The 15825-nt window shown below is 34.5% G+C and overlaps 2 protein-coding genes across 16 annotated transcripts in view; one reads left to right on the plus strand and one right to left on the minus strand.

Annotated features, from left to right (window-relative positions):
- LOC127841246 (inactive rhomboid protein 2-like) overlaps positions 1-11915 on the minus strand; it is an 85080-nt gene extending 73165 nt beyond the window's left edge. The window contains exons 1-3 of one of the 3 annotated variants that reach the window (XM_052369910.1): positions 11871-11915; positions 11243-11367; positions 210-344 (exon numbers count right to left, since the gene is read on the minus strand). In XM_052369910.1, coding sequence (XP_052225870.1) covers positions 210-344; positions 11243-11353 — 246 coding nt within the window. In that variant the 5' untranslated portion in view covers positions 11354-11367; positions 11871-11915. Of the gene's footprint in view, positions 1-209; positions 345-11242; positions 11677-11870 lie in introns of those variants that run through there. The other 2 variants (XM_052369909.1, XM_052369911.1) reach the window with 2 other exon arrangements.
- Positions 11844-15825, plus strand: part of LOC127841244 (exocyst complex component 4-like) — a 90354-nt gene continuing 86372 nt past the window's right edge. For 12 of the 13 annotated variants that reach the window (XR_008030813.1, XR_008030814.1, XR_008030817.1 and 9 more), the window contains exon 1: positions 11845-11971. Coding sequence is in view for 4 of the 13 variants with exons in the window: in XM_052369905.1 (XP_052225865.1) it covers positions 11891-11971 (81 nt within the window). In the remaining 9 variants the exon portion in view is untranslated. Of the gene's footprint in view, positions 11972-15825 lie in introns of all 13 variants that reach the window. The other variant, XM_052369906.1, reaches the window with a different exon arrangement.

A 15825-nucleotide genomic window follows, 5' to 3' on the forward strand; every position in this document is an offset into this window, starting at 1 on the left:
ATATTGCTTATGATTTTACAAACCTATGAGAAACAAATTCTAAAATATACCATTAGATGTCAGATACTGTACAATTGTAATACAAGCTGTCATAACAATCAAAATATTCTTTTCTATGATTATTTCTATGCTATTTCATGATAAGAGTGTGTAATAAAGGAATAAAAGAATGCATTTAACAAAATGACAACATAATGTATCATATTTACTTGGGCCTCTTTTTTTTCCTCTAGTTTTTGAAAGAGGTCAATTCTTGTGATCATCTTCTCCGCATCTTCCAGGATTTTCTGTCTGCTGGAAACATAGACAGCACTGCTGCCTAAACTCAGTCCAAAATCCTTGGCCTGCAAACAACCAATTCTGTATTACATTTCTTAACCCATTGCATGCTGAGAAATTTGTTGTCTGCTAAAATGTTGTTTGCTAAATTTCTAAAATTAGCAATTTTTTTCGAATTCTTTTCAAACAATACTATCAGAATAGCAAACAGTTTGGATCCTGATGAGATGCCACGTTCTGTGACGTCTCATCTGGATCCAAACTGTTGGCAAAGGCCTTGAAAATCCGGTTCCAGCGCTCAAAGGGTTAATTGAGTTTTGCTCTTAAAATGACCTGGCTTAATGCATGTTTAGTCTGCAAAGGCTAATCAGGGCAGTTTTTTTAAATCTGATTTTAGGGAAAAGGCCTGGCCTTTTTAGGGAAAAAAAAACGCGCAAAGCACGGAATTTGGGGGAATAAGGAAAGTCTTAAATAATCATTTATTACATATTTTACTGTTTTTAAAACAAATTCAAGGCAACAGATAATTTAATTATGCAATATTTTTCTATTTTCTACACTGGATCAATTTAACTTATATAATTAAAGGGACTGTCAACCGCGATTGACGAAAAAAGAAAAGTTCTAAATTACTGTATTTTTTTACAATTATTATTTTATATTGATTAAAATATCACGACTGGTATATTACATTACATGAAAAAAGTTGTTAAGTTTTCATATTTTCAGTATATTCGGTAATAAATTTTACTGGGTATGTCTACCAGGTAACTACCAGTTAACTATACATGACGCACGTACATTGATCATCATCGTAACCAGGTAAACCCAGGAATGCAAATTGTGCATGCATAGTGATTTGTTGATATTTTATATATAAAATGATCAATCTACTTGCGTTTTTTACAGTGTGTATATCGTTATGTCACCTATTTTCGCGATGTACTTTTGATTTCATAGCACAAAATTTTATAACCGAATAAACTGCAAAAAAAGTACTATTTTCAAGTAATGTAATATACCAGTCGTGATATTTTAATCAATATAGTCTAATAATTGTACAAAAATACAGTATTTTAAAACTTTTCTTTTTTCGTCAATGGCGGTTGACAGTCCCTTTAAAGGTTTATAAAAAATTGTTTTTTTGGGGGGGAGGGGGGGATGAAATCTAGGGGAAAATTCGTCTGCTGAAGGGAAAAAAATCCCAAAAATGGCAAAATCAGATTTTAAAAACTTGCAACAAGAAGTAGGCTCCTTGACCCAGTTACTGGTGGTCTTAATATAAATCGATTACAAAAAGTTATTGAATTAGATTGCAACTGTTTACCTGCACTTTATTTGTAGATTATCAATCGATAATCATCGTCCATAATCCAAATATTGAAGAAAACGGCAATAAATGCATGTAAAACGGCTCCATTTACATGTCTGCAAAAGTGAAGTTAAAAGGTCATGTGTACCAGTAACCGGTGCATTTACAATCAAAGCGCTGAAGGCACTGAAGATGTTCGCTATTGCATATTTTAACACACAATTCATTTTTCAAAATCAATTGCAAGTTTGAAATGAACACACGCCATTCAACTTTATAAAGTGTATGTCATAGCGCACAGGTCGAGTTTTGTGTGCACTTTTTATCATCCTTATTATTTCATAGAAATAACTTAGACAAAATAATATCAACATGCTTTTTGGACGTTCTGAAAGCATAGAAAGTATGATGAAAATGGTAATGAGAACTTAATATAAAGAAAATTTGCAGTCACCATCATTTTAAAGGAATATTTTTTCTAATATCAAATAACTATCTCACCAAGAATATAAATTCATAATGAAAGTTCCGTGTACAAAACTTTTGATTTTTGACACCATATACAAATTCAAAATATACAAAAATCTTTGTATCTTGTGTATGGAGGAATAAAAGTATATAAACATTGCTGTTTATGCTTTACTTGCTACCCGAGCAGTTCACACGGTGTCAACAACGCTGACATAAACATAGGTATAGAGCACTAATGCGCTTTTAGGCGTAGCTGTTTTACTCAGTTTTCATCTTAGTGACTTTTACATAATGCCAACAGACACACATGAATATTTTCGAATATTTAATAAGCCGATTCGAGATACAACCTTTGAATTTTTGCTACATCACTGCGTATGTACTCAATTCAAAGGATGTAGCACTGTTCAGTGTAAGGAATTCCGGACTACTCTTTGTATGCTCAAACGACACAAATTGTGGCCCTGTTACAATTACGCGTTACAATCCATCTCGCAGAATTTCACTTTCGCCTCCAATATGAGGAAACAATCATTAGGAAAATAGTATAGTGTCACGATAAGAGAAAATCGTTTAATTATCATACCACAATGTTTGCCGTACTTGGTCAGCACGTCTGGAAATCATTCCTTAATGTGTGGCATACATGCCAGACGTCCCGATCTCGGCGGGACAGTCCCGCTTTTGGCCCCTTTGTCCCGGCGTCCCGATATGAGACGATTTGTCCCGACATTCGTAAAAAACGATGTAAGGTCTATAGGTTCCCAATAAAATTTGCTATTCAAGCTCTGTTTTGCTAACACTTACCACCGCTAATCCCTGTATTGCCCCCAATTAACAATCCGATTCTACTTCTCGTGTGTACCAGTGTTGTTTATGACACCTTTTCAGCGATTTATCGGCTATTTATTGATTTTATCAGGCATTCACACCATGGTGGTCTTCAAGATAGTGGTCGCTTATTGCTATCAATAGTTGTATTATAATGAAATAAATGTTGAAAATGTGTTTGTTTTTGTCTTTGTTTGATAAGGTTTACAAAACAATTGTTTTATAAAATTAACTCTACGTCATTAATGAGTCATTTACATTCAATGTTAGTTCCAAAATAGCGGAATAATTCCGTGTCAAGCTGATGTAACTGTTCGGTAGATAGTTTACTGTAACCCGTACTTTCAGTGTACTGGATAACCTCCCCTGCATTGATGTTTGCCATTGAATTTAATATAAAGAGTATTGTTGTCGTAATGTTCCAGATTTTATACTCTAAAAAGATGAATATTATCTTCGTTGTTTGCTATTGTCTTATTTAATAAAACTGTTATTGTTATGTTTAAGAGTTCATGCTTCATATGATGTTTTATGTCTTGAATAAAAGTATCGAGAGTTTTTGTTAGTACTATACTGACTACAGTAAAGGTGGAATGATAGATCATTTTAGGTGTCCTGCTTTTTGGTCAAATGTCCGGACAATTTTTTATGGAATGTCCCGCTTTGGACCTAAACAATTCTGGCATGTATGATGTGTGGATAGGCTGCCATTATTAACAAGTTTGCTATTTTTAATTCAATTTTGTATTAAAAAGCATTGTCCTTAAATGTGGCATTTTCAATTCGCAATGAGATTTGTAATGACCCTTGTCATGCGAAAATGGGTCTTATTCCATATGCGCCCATCATATAAATAGCCCACTCAGCTATCTCTCCTTCTGGTAAGGAAAAACACAACATATTGAGTGATTTTATAGCGAACAGCATCGCCTATGGCCTGACTGCACAAAAGCACATGTTGGGTTTAACAATTGCTTGCCGAAACGCATAAGACCCATTTTCGCATGATGGCGCTATTGACGTGTGATTTAAATGTGTCGAAAGAAAACTGCGTTTAAATCAAATATCAACATAATTTTTTATGATATATTTCGATAGTGAAGAAAGATACTCATAACAAGGAATATGAGGACACATATGAAGTGCTCTCCGGTAGTATATTTTTTATCTACTCACACTTATGTGTGGTTTGACAATGCTAACACACATTTCATGCGGTGAATATGCAACTAATTACAAGTGAAAAAACACAACACAATAGTTTAACTTTTGTTTAATTGTATTTATTTATTTAGAAAAGTAAATTGCGAACTTTATTCCAAAGTCAGCGTATAAGCAGACTACATTTTTAAAAGATATTTATTGTTATAAATATATTTAATATAATATTTTTAGTTGTTTTCGGTTTTAGCGATTATAAAGCATTTTCGAGGTTGCCTTTAGTATGCCTGTAGTAATTGATGAACTCATATCCAACTGTCTATGTATTGAGAACTGTGAATATAAACAAGCTAAACCTTCTACTAACCTTCTACTATTGCGTTGCTAGCACCTGTAAATACAAAAGATCGCCGCTATCTGTTGAGATCCAGGGGTTTTTTTGGCCCGATTTTTATAGCCGAAATTCGGCTATGTTCCCAATCCCAAAAAGTATACTTTTTTCCCAAAATGTGGCAAAAAATTCCCAATTTCCCCCCACCCCACCCCAATTTTTTTTTTTTTTTTTTAGAAAGAAGTCTAATGCGTATTTTATCTCAATTTCAATTCAATTACATCTAACAAAGTATTATATGATTTTGTTCTTTTAATTTGAATGATTATAAAGAGTTATATCAAATTTAGTATTTCCCTAATCAGTGGACTTTTCATGTGGAAAAAAAGGCTAATGAATTTGTTTTCCCAATTTCATGAAAATGCCGATAAAATTCGCAATTCCAAAGCCATGGGCTATTTTCCCAAGAAGTGGAAAAAAAAACCTGAGAACCAAAGAACGTTTTCCAGAAAAACCCGCTGTAGTAGCATGAATGAGGTTACGAAACAGGTCATTCGTATTATTATTATAAATTGTTTGTTATATTCGGGTTAAGCGATTATGAAACATTTTTGTTTGTTTTGTCTATCGTATCACTGAAGTTATTGTTGAACTTATGTTCAAAGTTTTATAAATTGAGAATATAAATAAGCGTTAACTTTTTCCCGAATCTATTAATAACCTCAATTTACGACCTGTACTACGTCACTGAGGTGAATGTGAGAGAGTAACCTATTGCGTTGTTATCGCCCGTAGACTTTCCTTTGTTTATCGACAGGCGCATCTATTTAAAGCCTCATATTATGAATGGACTGAGCAAAAATACTACGTCATGAAGATGCTGCAGAAAGTGGACTTTTTTATTCATTCATAAACAATCTCCTCCGCGACACGTACAATACGATCATTGTTTATTGATTCTTTTCTATAAAAGCACCATTTGAAACTATTGCATTTAACACGATATTATTATCATGTTTCCATTTGTGAATGCATATAATTGGAGAACTCAAACCTCTTGCATAAATTATACAACTCTTTCTCGCGCGGATACGCGTAGTAAGCGGGAATTGGGCTCCTAGTAGCTAAGCCATATCGACCTGAATTTTAGACTAACCACCTTAGACGGTTGCTAAGTGGCCATCTAAAAATCGCCCTGGGAGCTTGGTCTTTTTTAAACACTGTCTTGAAAGGGTAACTGTCTGTTTATAAATGTTTAAAGTCGTTATTATGAACTAAAATTGCTTGCTATTTACAACAAAATAATAAGTTTGTGTTATTCCTCTGAAGATATTGAAATTATTTGGCACTAATTTATTGTTAGAAAATTATTATTGATCAATTAATCCACTGGAACACATCCAACTAAAAATGTCATGAACAACTAAGTTGATAAATTTAGATTGTTGTTGCTGGGTCACAATGGGGACAAAGAAAAGCAGACTCATGCCTTACATTACTCTTATTTTTGTACAGTATTTGAGATGAGTCCATGGCAATGAGAGCATTTATCACACCGTGCCCATTGTGCAAACTCCACAACAAAAGCCGGGTTTACAGCAGGTGGCATTCTCTTGTCACAAATGCAGCAAAGTTCCTCCTCCTCATCTTCATATGTAGATAAATCACTTATACTGAGACTTATAGGTAAGGTGTTCTCTTTTGAATAACTTTGACATGGAAGCTGTTGATTGAAAAGGGATTTCTTTGATTTGACTTGTTGAGCTGCTATGATTTTTGCATTTTTAGCAGAAGATAGATTTCCTATTATGGCAGATGGTAAATTTTTCTTTTCTTCGAGGCCACAGCTATTGTTTTATTTTGAAGGAACTGTTCAGCACATGTTTTAATAGGACTTGTTCCAGTATTTTCAGTTTCTTGCTGAGTTTTTTCAATGGCTGAATAAATTACAGAGGGCATCACTTTCATTTCACTAATTTCTTTCGGACAAAGGGGAAAATGCCTGTTTTTCTGAATGCGCTTATTAGATTGTTGGGAGAGAAAGCTTTTAGGTATGCTTTGGAAGATAATTCAACAACAATATATCTATTTATGGTCCATCCAGGATTTTCTCTCATAAATGTTTGGCATTCATGATTGTAGATTGACTTCATTGGTCCAAAGCAAGCTACATCTAAAGGCTGTGACACGTGAAGTATGCGGTGGCAGAATGTAGAATACAATTCCATGTTCTCTTTCCCAATTAGTTAGCGATAATGAGAAATGTGACTTGTGTTCAACAAAAATGACTAGGTGATTCTGGCCTTCAGCAGTGTTCACGAACTTGAGGAAATGGTTAGCTAAATAATTCTGGAAAGTAATTGAATTAGACCAGCCAGTCTCGCTCATTTCTCCTCCTGCTCCAGGACATGTGTTGTTCATAAGGTCATCACACCACCTATTACCAGGAAATATGTAGTAAGGTCGGATAAATGAGCCAGCTGCATTTCCACAACCTATTATGGTAACATTTTTACCTTTTGGAGAGGTGACTGCTTGTGGAGTATTCCCCTTTTGGCACAATACTCTGGTTGGAGAATGCTCCATCAATATACCGGACTCATCAATGTTCCATATCCTTTCTGGGTGATCCTTGAGTCCATTTTCAATACAAGTTTTTTCAAGTTCCCTGAAATGTTTGTCCATTGCTTCCATTGATGTGGCCTTTGCCCTTACCAACGCAAGGCGCTCTGGCTTAGCAAGGTGGATAGCAGGCCACCTTTTTTTGAAGCTGTCATACAATGACCCCTTGAAAGTTGGATCGTCTCCACTCTTCTTTCCTAGAATGACAGCAAACTCATTTGCCATATCCAAAAAAGCCTGCCTCAAATACCCTTACCCAATATTCGACATGTATGACACATGGTTGACTAACAAATTTTCTTCGACACTGGTGAAAACTGGTTTCTGTCCATGACAAGGGACATGGTCAAAAGGTTGGATCCCTAAATGCCTGTCTCTAAGGGTACTCTCTGGAACCCCAAACACCCTGGCAGCCTTGTAGATTGACATCCCACTTTCCATTACTTCTTTGTAGGCCAGCTTCCCGAAACTCAACAGCCTTCAGTCAGACATTTGGTCTGACTGGTCAGAATTTTCTGTCAGACCTTAGGTTATTCCGTTAGACCAAAGAACATATGTGAAATTCAAACAAAACTGAGAAAAATGTAAATAATTAGAAATACGTAAATATTGCTTTATCATTTTATTGTTTATCATATTACTTTGAGTAACAAAGTAAAGTAACAAAGACAAAGTTTATTAACATCCACTTCCTCATTATTAAAGTCACTAATAAAATCACTATCTGTATCTTTTCTATTTAAAAGCTTAATGTCATCTTCACTGTCATCTTGTTCCCAGTCTTCTTCATCCTTCTGCAAGTGTCCAGGCTCGGGCTCCTTGGTGGCAATTGCTCTGGAAAGAAACGATAACATCAGTCTATTCTTAAGTTAATCACATTGTTTTGAGTAACAAAGTAATTTGTTCAAATTCATGGTTTGCCTGTCTTCCAAGACTCAATGAATTTACAAGAAGATGCTTATCCTTGTATTTTTTCGACTAGCTCACGGGCGTTTGCATCTGCAACCCATTTTGGATTTTCAGGCTTTGCGACATTCCAATACTTCCACATTATGTATATTTACTATAAATTTACTTAATTCAAAAGAAGGAAAATGAAAACGAAATCACCTGGTTATAAATCCCCGTTAAACTCTGTGCATGCTCCTTGATATCGTTGATAACTGCAAGCTGTTTTTTTTGTTTAACTTTCACTTTTGTTTAAACTAAAGGTTACAATATACTAAATCTTTTTGGAGTGCAATGCTATACTCTCTAAAAACATGAACATCATTTATTTGAAGACACGGTTCTCTGTAGGGTCACTTGCCATGACTTAATTTTAGAATATTTCTGTGAGCATGTGGCAGGGAAAACATGTTGTTTACTAGAAATTCACTCTTTTATCTGAAGATTGGAGACTACATAAGACTTTGACAGATGGCAGTAAACCCTCATGAACTGGATAGAAGCCGGTAAATAGATGGCCGTAAAACAGTGACTTTTGATTTGTGACAAGTTCTTTCTTGCATATCGCGTGACCTATCTTTTTATTGCTTAAATCAATTTGGCTTGGAATGCTCTTCGAGAAAAGGTATGGTTATGAGGGTCTCTATGCGCAAAAGTTTGACTTTATTTTTCGTTAAAGTTATTGCTTTTACATTGAATTTGTGTAGGAAATCTTTTGGTATATTGTGACCTAAAAGTTGATCGAATGATGGTCAAATGTGCTAGTGCTGCAACAATACGCCAAAAAGCGTATTGCGATATACTGTCAGTTAAAAAAACCCGTATTGCAATATATCGCAATATATTGCTTACTTGTACCAGAATTATAACTCGCCAATTACACGATAACCCCGTATATTCCAGTTTTAAAGCAAATTCTGGTAAATGTTTACTATAAAAATGCTCAAGAATAACACAAAACACAAACATTCACCAATTTTCTTAAATATCAAATACATTTTGGAATTTGTTACTATTTAAAGATGTGATGAAATAACTTCCAATCAGGCGTTTTTTTTCCCATGAACACCCGTAAATCGCCTGACGTGATGTTCCCATTTTATACAACACAAATACACCCACACTTTGCACGCGACGTTCTACATGTCTGTATAATTTTCGCGCGCTTTTTATTGCGAAAAAGAAGAAAGCACTTTTTTTATTGTCGCGTAAGCATTACATTTCGTAAGCGTGTTTCCGAAATTCGGATTACAAATTTAATAATGCTCATTTCAGAATCGAACGAAACATTGAGTTGTGCGTAATTAATTCAACAATAATTCGTTTAAAAGCATAGAAGAATGCTCCCATGTAACAACGCTACTCAGTCTCTGTATAATAGACTTTTTAGAATGCCATTTTTACGTAACAATTTATTTTTACAAAATACCGCTTTGTTTTGTTAACCTTGATATCATTATTTTGGATGGCTTTTCTGAACGAAATGTTGATGCATGTTTGTGAAATTTTCGTACCGGTATGACGAAAATCGTATCGCAATACAATATGCGGATTGCGTATTGCGATATATACCGATTTACCGGTATATTGTTGCAGCACTAAAATGTACCGATTCTGGCTTGAAGCATGCATTTATTTACTCGCTGACAATAAGCACGGAACCGAATGTATTTCTAGAACATTTTTCACCGAGCAAGGACAGATTATTTCCGATTTTTGACAATACAACTTTGGACCAATCAACAGCGGGTTAACTGACAGACGAATACATTCGAATTTCACCAAATTCGTATTTCACAAAATCATCAAAGTGCGTATTCCGCCGTATTTTGCCGATGTTCTGTAAATACTTTTAATTTCTTGGGAAAACCGGAAAATATTTGTGTCGGACATTTTGGGCTGAAGAGTTAAGAATTTCGATCGGCCTTGACTGTTTGTGTCGGACATGTCCGTAGGTCCGACGGAGATTCGGGAAGTCTGAGCACAATCTGGTTAGGATCGTAATTGCGTCTCCTTTTCATTTGAACACTTGATGGAAACTATAAAAAAAAATATATTAAGAAATAGGAAATATGTAAGACCTGAATTAATTTTGAAATAAACTTTCCATGGGACTAAATTACATGGGGGACTTTTAGTTTGACACCTGTATCTAGGGACGCTAGCTGACAGACATTCTGCATTGGATTTTTAGTTATTAAAAACTACATTCATGGATGTAAGTGTAATGGGTATGGATTTTTTGTATAAAAAACAGGTACTGAATAAAAAAATCATAAACTTACCTTGAAAAAGCTCATAGTTGATCAAAAAGAAGACTTTGACAGCTTGCAGGAAGTTTTGACAGCGCACTGACATAAATTTCTGGTATGCAAATTAAGTGACGTCATCGATATTCTGATATCACGGATTGCAACGGTTACTCGCAGTGTTTTTTTTTATGGCAATTTCGGGGCCATTCCCCTAAAAAAAGAGTATATATTTTTCCCCCATTTTGTAAAAAAAATCCCCTCCAGATGTTAAAAAAAATATTATTATTTTTTTTTTTTTTAGAAAGAACTGTTTCATACAGTAATCATGATAAATATATCTCACATTTATTTCATAAATAACTAACAAAGTATATAACTATAATTCATATGATTTTTAATTATTATAAAGTGTTATATTAAAGCAGATAAGATTTTCCCAAATCAGAGGACTTTTCACATGAATTGCATTTTTCTCCCAAAATGGCCAGGAAAAGGTCTGATGTATCTATATTGTGTCAATATTTGTTGATAAAATCATTCCAATTTGGTCCATTTTATTGATAAAAAATGCTCAAATTTGCCATTTAATCGATTTAAAAAACTCAATTAGACTCAAAATGGCTAAGAAAACTGAGACTGTGCATTAAGGCTGAACTGTCTGAAACTAATACTGAAAAAATCATTGATATATATTTCAGAAAAAGTACAGGGACATTCTGCTGTGAATATTATATTCATACAAACATGTGTATTCATATAATAAATATCATTACATATAAAAGAGTGAATTTTTAATTTTCCCCTTTTCCTAAAAAACGACGCATTTTTTCCCCTTTGGACGGGCCCGCCACCATTCCCCTATAAGTGAAAAAAAACACTGACTCGTATACACCGGAAATAGGGTCAAGAAGCATACTGTATTCAGAACACTTTCATTAATAAAGTAATCAAGAATCATAGTAAGGACTATGAGGAGAGAAATTCAGTAAAACCATGACCAGACAGAGCTTCCAGAAATGCTTAATTTATAAATACCTTCATTTTTTCCTCTGCCTTGGTTTTCCATTTCTGCAGATTTTCTTTAGAAGAATGTCCTACTCCCAGAAACTTCCCCACTGACTCAATGACATGGATTGATGCAGCCATCCTGACCAAACTTCCTGAGAGAGGAAAATCCCAATAAAAGTTCTTTCTGTAAACTAAACCTGACTGAGTCTAATCATTGAACTAGTTCTTCAAGTTTAACTAATAATTGAACAAACCTTAAAATCAATGTTTCCAGCTTTCAATGAAGAAATTCACCAAAACCCTTCAACAAGTAACATGGCAATAAAAAATAAAATGGTCATAACTGTAAGGTTATTTTATTATAAAGTTGTGTACAGAATATTATTTTCATATTTCTGTACATTTTAAAGACGTTTAATGTATAAAATGTGCACATGATCTTCGAGAACTGTCATTTGGTTCAGACGACGTCTTCAGTGATCTACTTCATAAATCTATAATTTAGAGAATTAAAAGATTTCTTTTATCAAAGTGTTTATTTAAGTGTGTAATTTTACAAAATAAATAAATTCTAAGAAATGTAATTGACTTATTAATGATATTTAAACGATACTGGATTTTATACAATATTTATGTTTATGGAATAAGGTCTAACTTAATACAGGAAGTGGGAGAATGGCTGCAACAAAAACAGCTGCAAAAATGGAATCGGATGGAAAATCGGCAGTTAGTTCTCCAGGAAAAGCAAAGCAAACGGTAAAACTTCTATCAATACACTTTTATTATTTTCTTTGCGTAAAAAGTATTTTATTACCTGCTTATTTATTCTGTATGCATTAGATTTTGTCATGGGATAGAAATTCGGTATGTTCAAGTTTTCGGATATTGTGTTTTGTTTTGTTTTAAAATAAAAACACTCATTTTATTATGGTTTTAACTTAGTCACGATAAGGAAGATGTTGTTTTTCGGCCCGATTAGATAAATCGAGAGAGCATTCACCCTGATACAAGTCGTACCCGATCAGAGTCCCCAACTGGTTGAACAATTTGCTCACCCCTCGACATTCGGCGCCCAACAAGTGACAGTGATGTTACCTAGGTGTACCCTAAGATTCCCATGGTTCATTGTATAAAAAACTCAAATCCCTTTATTTTAGGGCAAACACATTTGGAATGGGGGCAGGGCCCACAATCTTTCAAATCTGCCGCCGAATTTCGGCGGCAGTCCCCCATCTGAAAAGTATATTTTTTTCCCCAAAAAAATGATTTTTTTCCCCCTCAAAAAATGAGAAAAAATCGCTGATTTATAGTTGAAAATTGACTCCAATATATCACTGTCCGTTATATTGTGTTGTCCAATATATCACAAATCGGCTATGGTTATGGCTCCCAAAAATGTGACGATCATAATCAGATAAAATCAGGTACAAGCTAGTATTTTACCCTTTTTTCACCCACTTTAATTTTCTGTTTAATCCAACATTCATAATCCAGCTTAGACCAGATTGTTTGGTTTCATTGTACAAAACTGTAACATCTGTGAACTGCAATAAACAATAGCAACACTAGCCAAACATCACAGGTCATTTCGGGTGTTAACATTCTCTCTTGAAATTGCTTTGAACTGCCGAAACGCACCAGTGCACACATGAAGGTGTATACAATTATAGCTGTAAATGTCACAAGTCAATACTGACCTATTTCAACAATCTTTGCGCATTAGATACAGTGTAAACTACTTGCTTTTAATTTAGAGGTAAAGCTCCCTCAGTTTGTAAAAATGCACTACTATTAAAGTCCATGTTTTCCATGAGGATAAGTTGACGTCATTGGGGGTCTAATTTGTGCATGCTTTCTTGAACAATAAAACTTGGCAATTGTTTTCGGATTACAAATTTAATTACAGTACACTCCACGCGTTTTTTCCGATTTCTCTCCATACTCCGCGAACAGTATCTCTGAGGGAGATTAAGAAAATTTCGCAATACACTGTGTTTGCATGATTTGGGACTCCGCGTTGAACGATCGGCAAAATTGATAAGCCGATGCGGCCGCCCTCGGCGTTGGCAACGCGGGGGAAACTCCGTGTTATACGAGATAACGATCAATTTAACTTTGTTTAACTTCCTGATTTTCAAATAAAATTACATTTATTACAAGTGCATATATATTTATTTATATATATATAATATACAATAAAAAAACAACACAAGATAGATCGATTCCCATGTGGTTGTAGAAGTAGTTGTATAGAAAACTCGTTGCTATACAACAAACAAAATGCGTCTTTTAACTGATATTTACCAATTAATATAATCACAGTTTGCAACATTGTTTTTATTATGATAATTTAATCCAAAGTTTTCATGTTAGCGCGTGTTTTTTCTATACTGAACATGTGAACAAATGACCGAGGACCCTATTAAAAGTCTCGCAAATCTGTGTGAATTGAGAGTTTGACGTTATCAAAGAAAAGCCGCTTCCTGTCTGAAGGCATAACTTACTCAAGTAAACACGTTCAACGAATGCATAAGGAATGGTTTTAATTGTCGGAACAGAGTCTGGTCAATTATGGAACAAATCAGCAGAGTGACATTCACACATGTTAATCCCTTTTGTCAAAACACCATAGACAGCAGTCTACGCAATAGGTCAGAAGACAAGCTTTGCGTGTTTTCTTAACGACAAACACTTAATCCAGTTCTGTCCAGATGTTCTCTTTAATCAGTATACAGTACAATAACAGTTTTAATAATGACTCTACTAAAATACCTTAACGATAAAGAAACGGCGTGTTTGAATTGAAATTAATTTGGAGGAAACATCAAATTATTCGTGATATAATTGTGTTAAAAATACCTAAAACAAACTTTTTACCCAAATCAACAGAATTTAGTGTACTCTGCGCTACAAAGTTTGTATAAAAAATCAATACACTCATGCTATTAACCTTGAACTTGTACATTGCAGCATAATTTTCGCGCGCTTTTGTCAGGAAATATACATGGTGACTGTTTATTGGAAGCATTTGTAAACGTCGTGTTAACATTAAATATCGGAAGCGTGTTTCGGATTACAAACTTTTATTCTCATTTGGAAATTTAACGGAACATGTATTCTTGTGTAATGAATTAAATATTAATTTGTCAAAACTTTTAAGTGTCGTATATTCATTCATATTGTAGACGTACCTGTGAATGAAAACATATATTATTTTTTTATACAATTATCTTTATTTTTATAAGCCACAGTATTTAAACAATTTTTAATAACAATGTTTTTAGCGAGGCTGTTTTTGGAGAAAACCCGAGCTATTGTCATAGCCAGCTCGTTGTCCGCCGTAGGCGTCGTGCTAAAACCTTAACATTGGCCATAACTTTTTAAATATTGAAAATAGCACCTTGATATTTGGCATGCATGTGTATCTCATGGAGCTGCACATTATGAGTGGTAAAATTTCAAGGTGAACATCATCCTTCAAGGTCTAGAGTCGAAAAAACAAAGTCAAGGGAAGTAATAAGCTTTAAATGGACATAGTTATCTGACCGGCCCACGTATATATTTTTGTTAAATAAATCAAAGCGGCGCAGTAGGCGGCATTGTGTTTCTGACAAACACATTGTGGTTAAAGGTCAAGGTCACGCTTTACGGTCTATTGTCAAAAAAATACAAATTTAAGGCAGAGCTCCAGATAATTTTTTCAGCCGAGGGGTATTTCACTCATGAATTTTTTAATTGATGAGTGAAAATCATAATCCGATAATTTTAAGGAGTATTTATGTTCAAAGGACCTGAAGTAATAATAAATTGTACTTGTAGTGTTAACTTGCTATTACAAGCAGTTTTGTACACAATAAAGCAATAACTTTTGTTTTATTTAATATACTGTCAATAATAGGGCGTACAATTTTTTCCGGTGTTACTAATGACGATGTCGACTTAATAGAGTTCGACCATTTATAACTGGCTCGTCATTAATTTTTGTTTTATTTACATGACAATAAAACACAAAACATGCAGACGCTGCTGAACATGTCACAAAAAGAAAAGCGCTTTCGGGACATGGACTGCCGGTCAGGGCGGCACAGATCGTGACGGTCATATGAAAAACAAGCAAGCAGCAAGTTTTCGCATTACATAATGATTCTAGTGGATTCATTGATTCATATATGTGTATAACGGCTGCCATTTAAAAAGTGCTTGAAGGAAAAAGGTTTTTCCATAGTGCCACACAAGAGATGAACTGATAGCAAAACTTATATGCTTGAAGTTGGGCGATTTGTTTTTTTTTTCGAATGTGATGTCAAATGTTTTCACCATTAGTGTATATCGATTTTCAACAATGCAGCGGAGAGTCCGTTGTGTCAACATCAGCCTTTATCGTGGGCCAAAATGAAATGATACCGTTCTGACTGAGGAGTAAATTAGGTTGGGAACCTCATTCTGTACTTAGATGGTGATGTCACTACGTTTTTACTGGTGTGGACACAATGACGGGAACCAGTCATGATTACATGAACTTATATTCATGTATAAACGGCTAATGCGCATTGAAATTGCACACGATACGTAATCCGAATTTAGCCAGGAGTTTTTTTACTCAACAAAAG

The sequence above is a fragment of the Dreissena polymorpha genome, chromosome 8 (genome assembly GCF_020536995.1).
Source record: "Dreissena polymorpha isolate Duluth1 chromosome 8, UMN_Dpol_1.0, whole genome shotgun sequence".
Taxonomy (NCBI): domain Eukaryota; kingdom Metazoa; phylum Mollusca; class Bivalvia; order Myida; family Dreissenidae; genus Dreissena; species Dreissena polymorpha.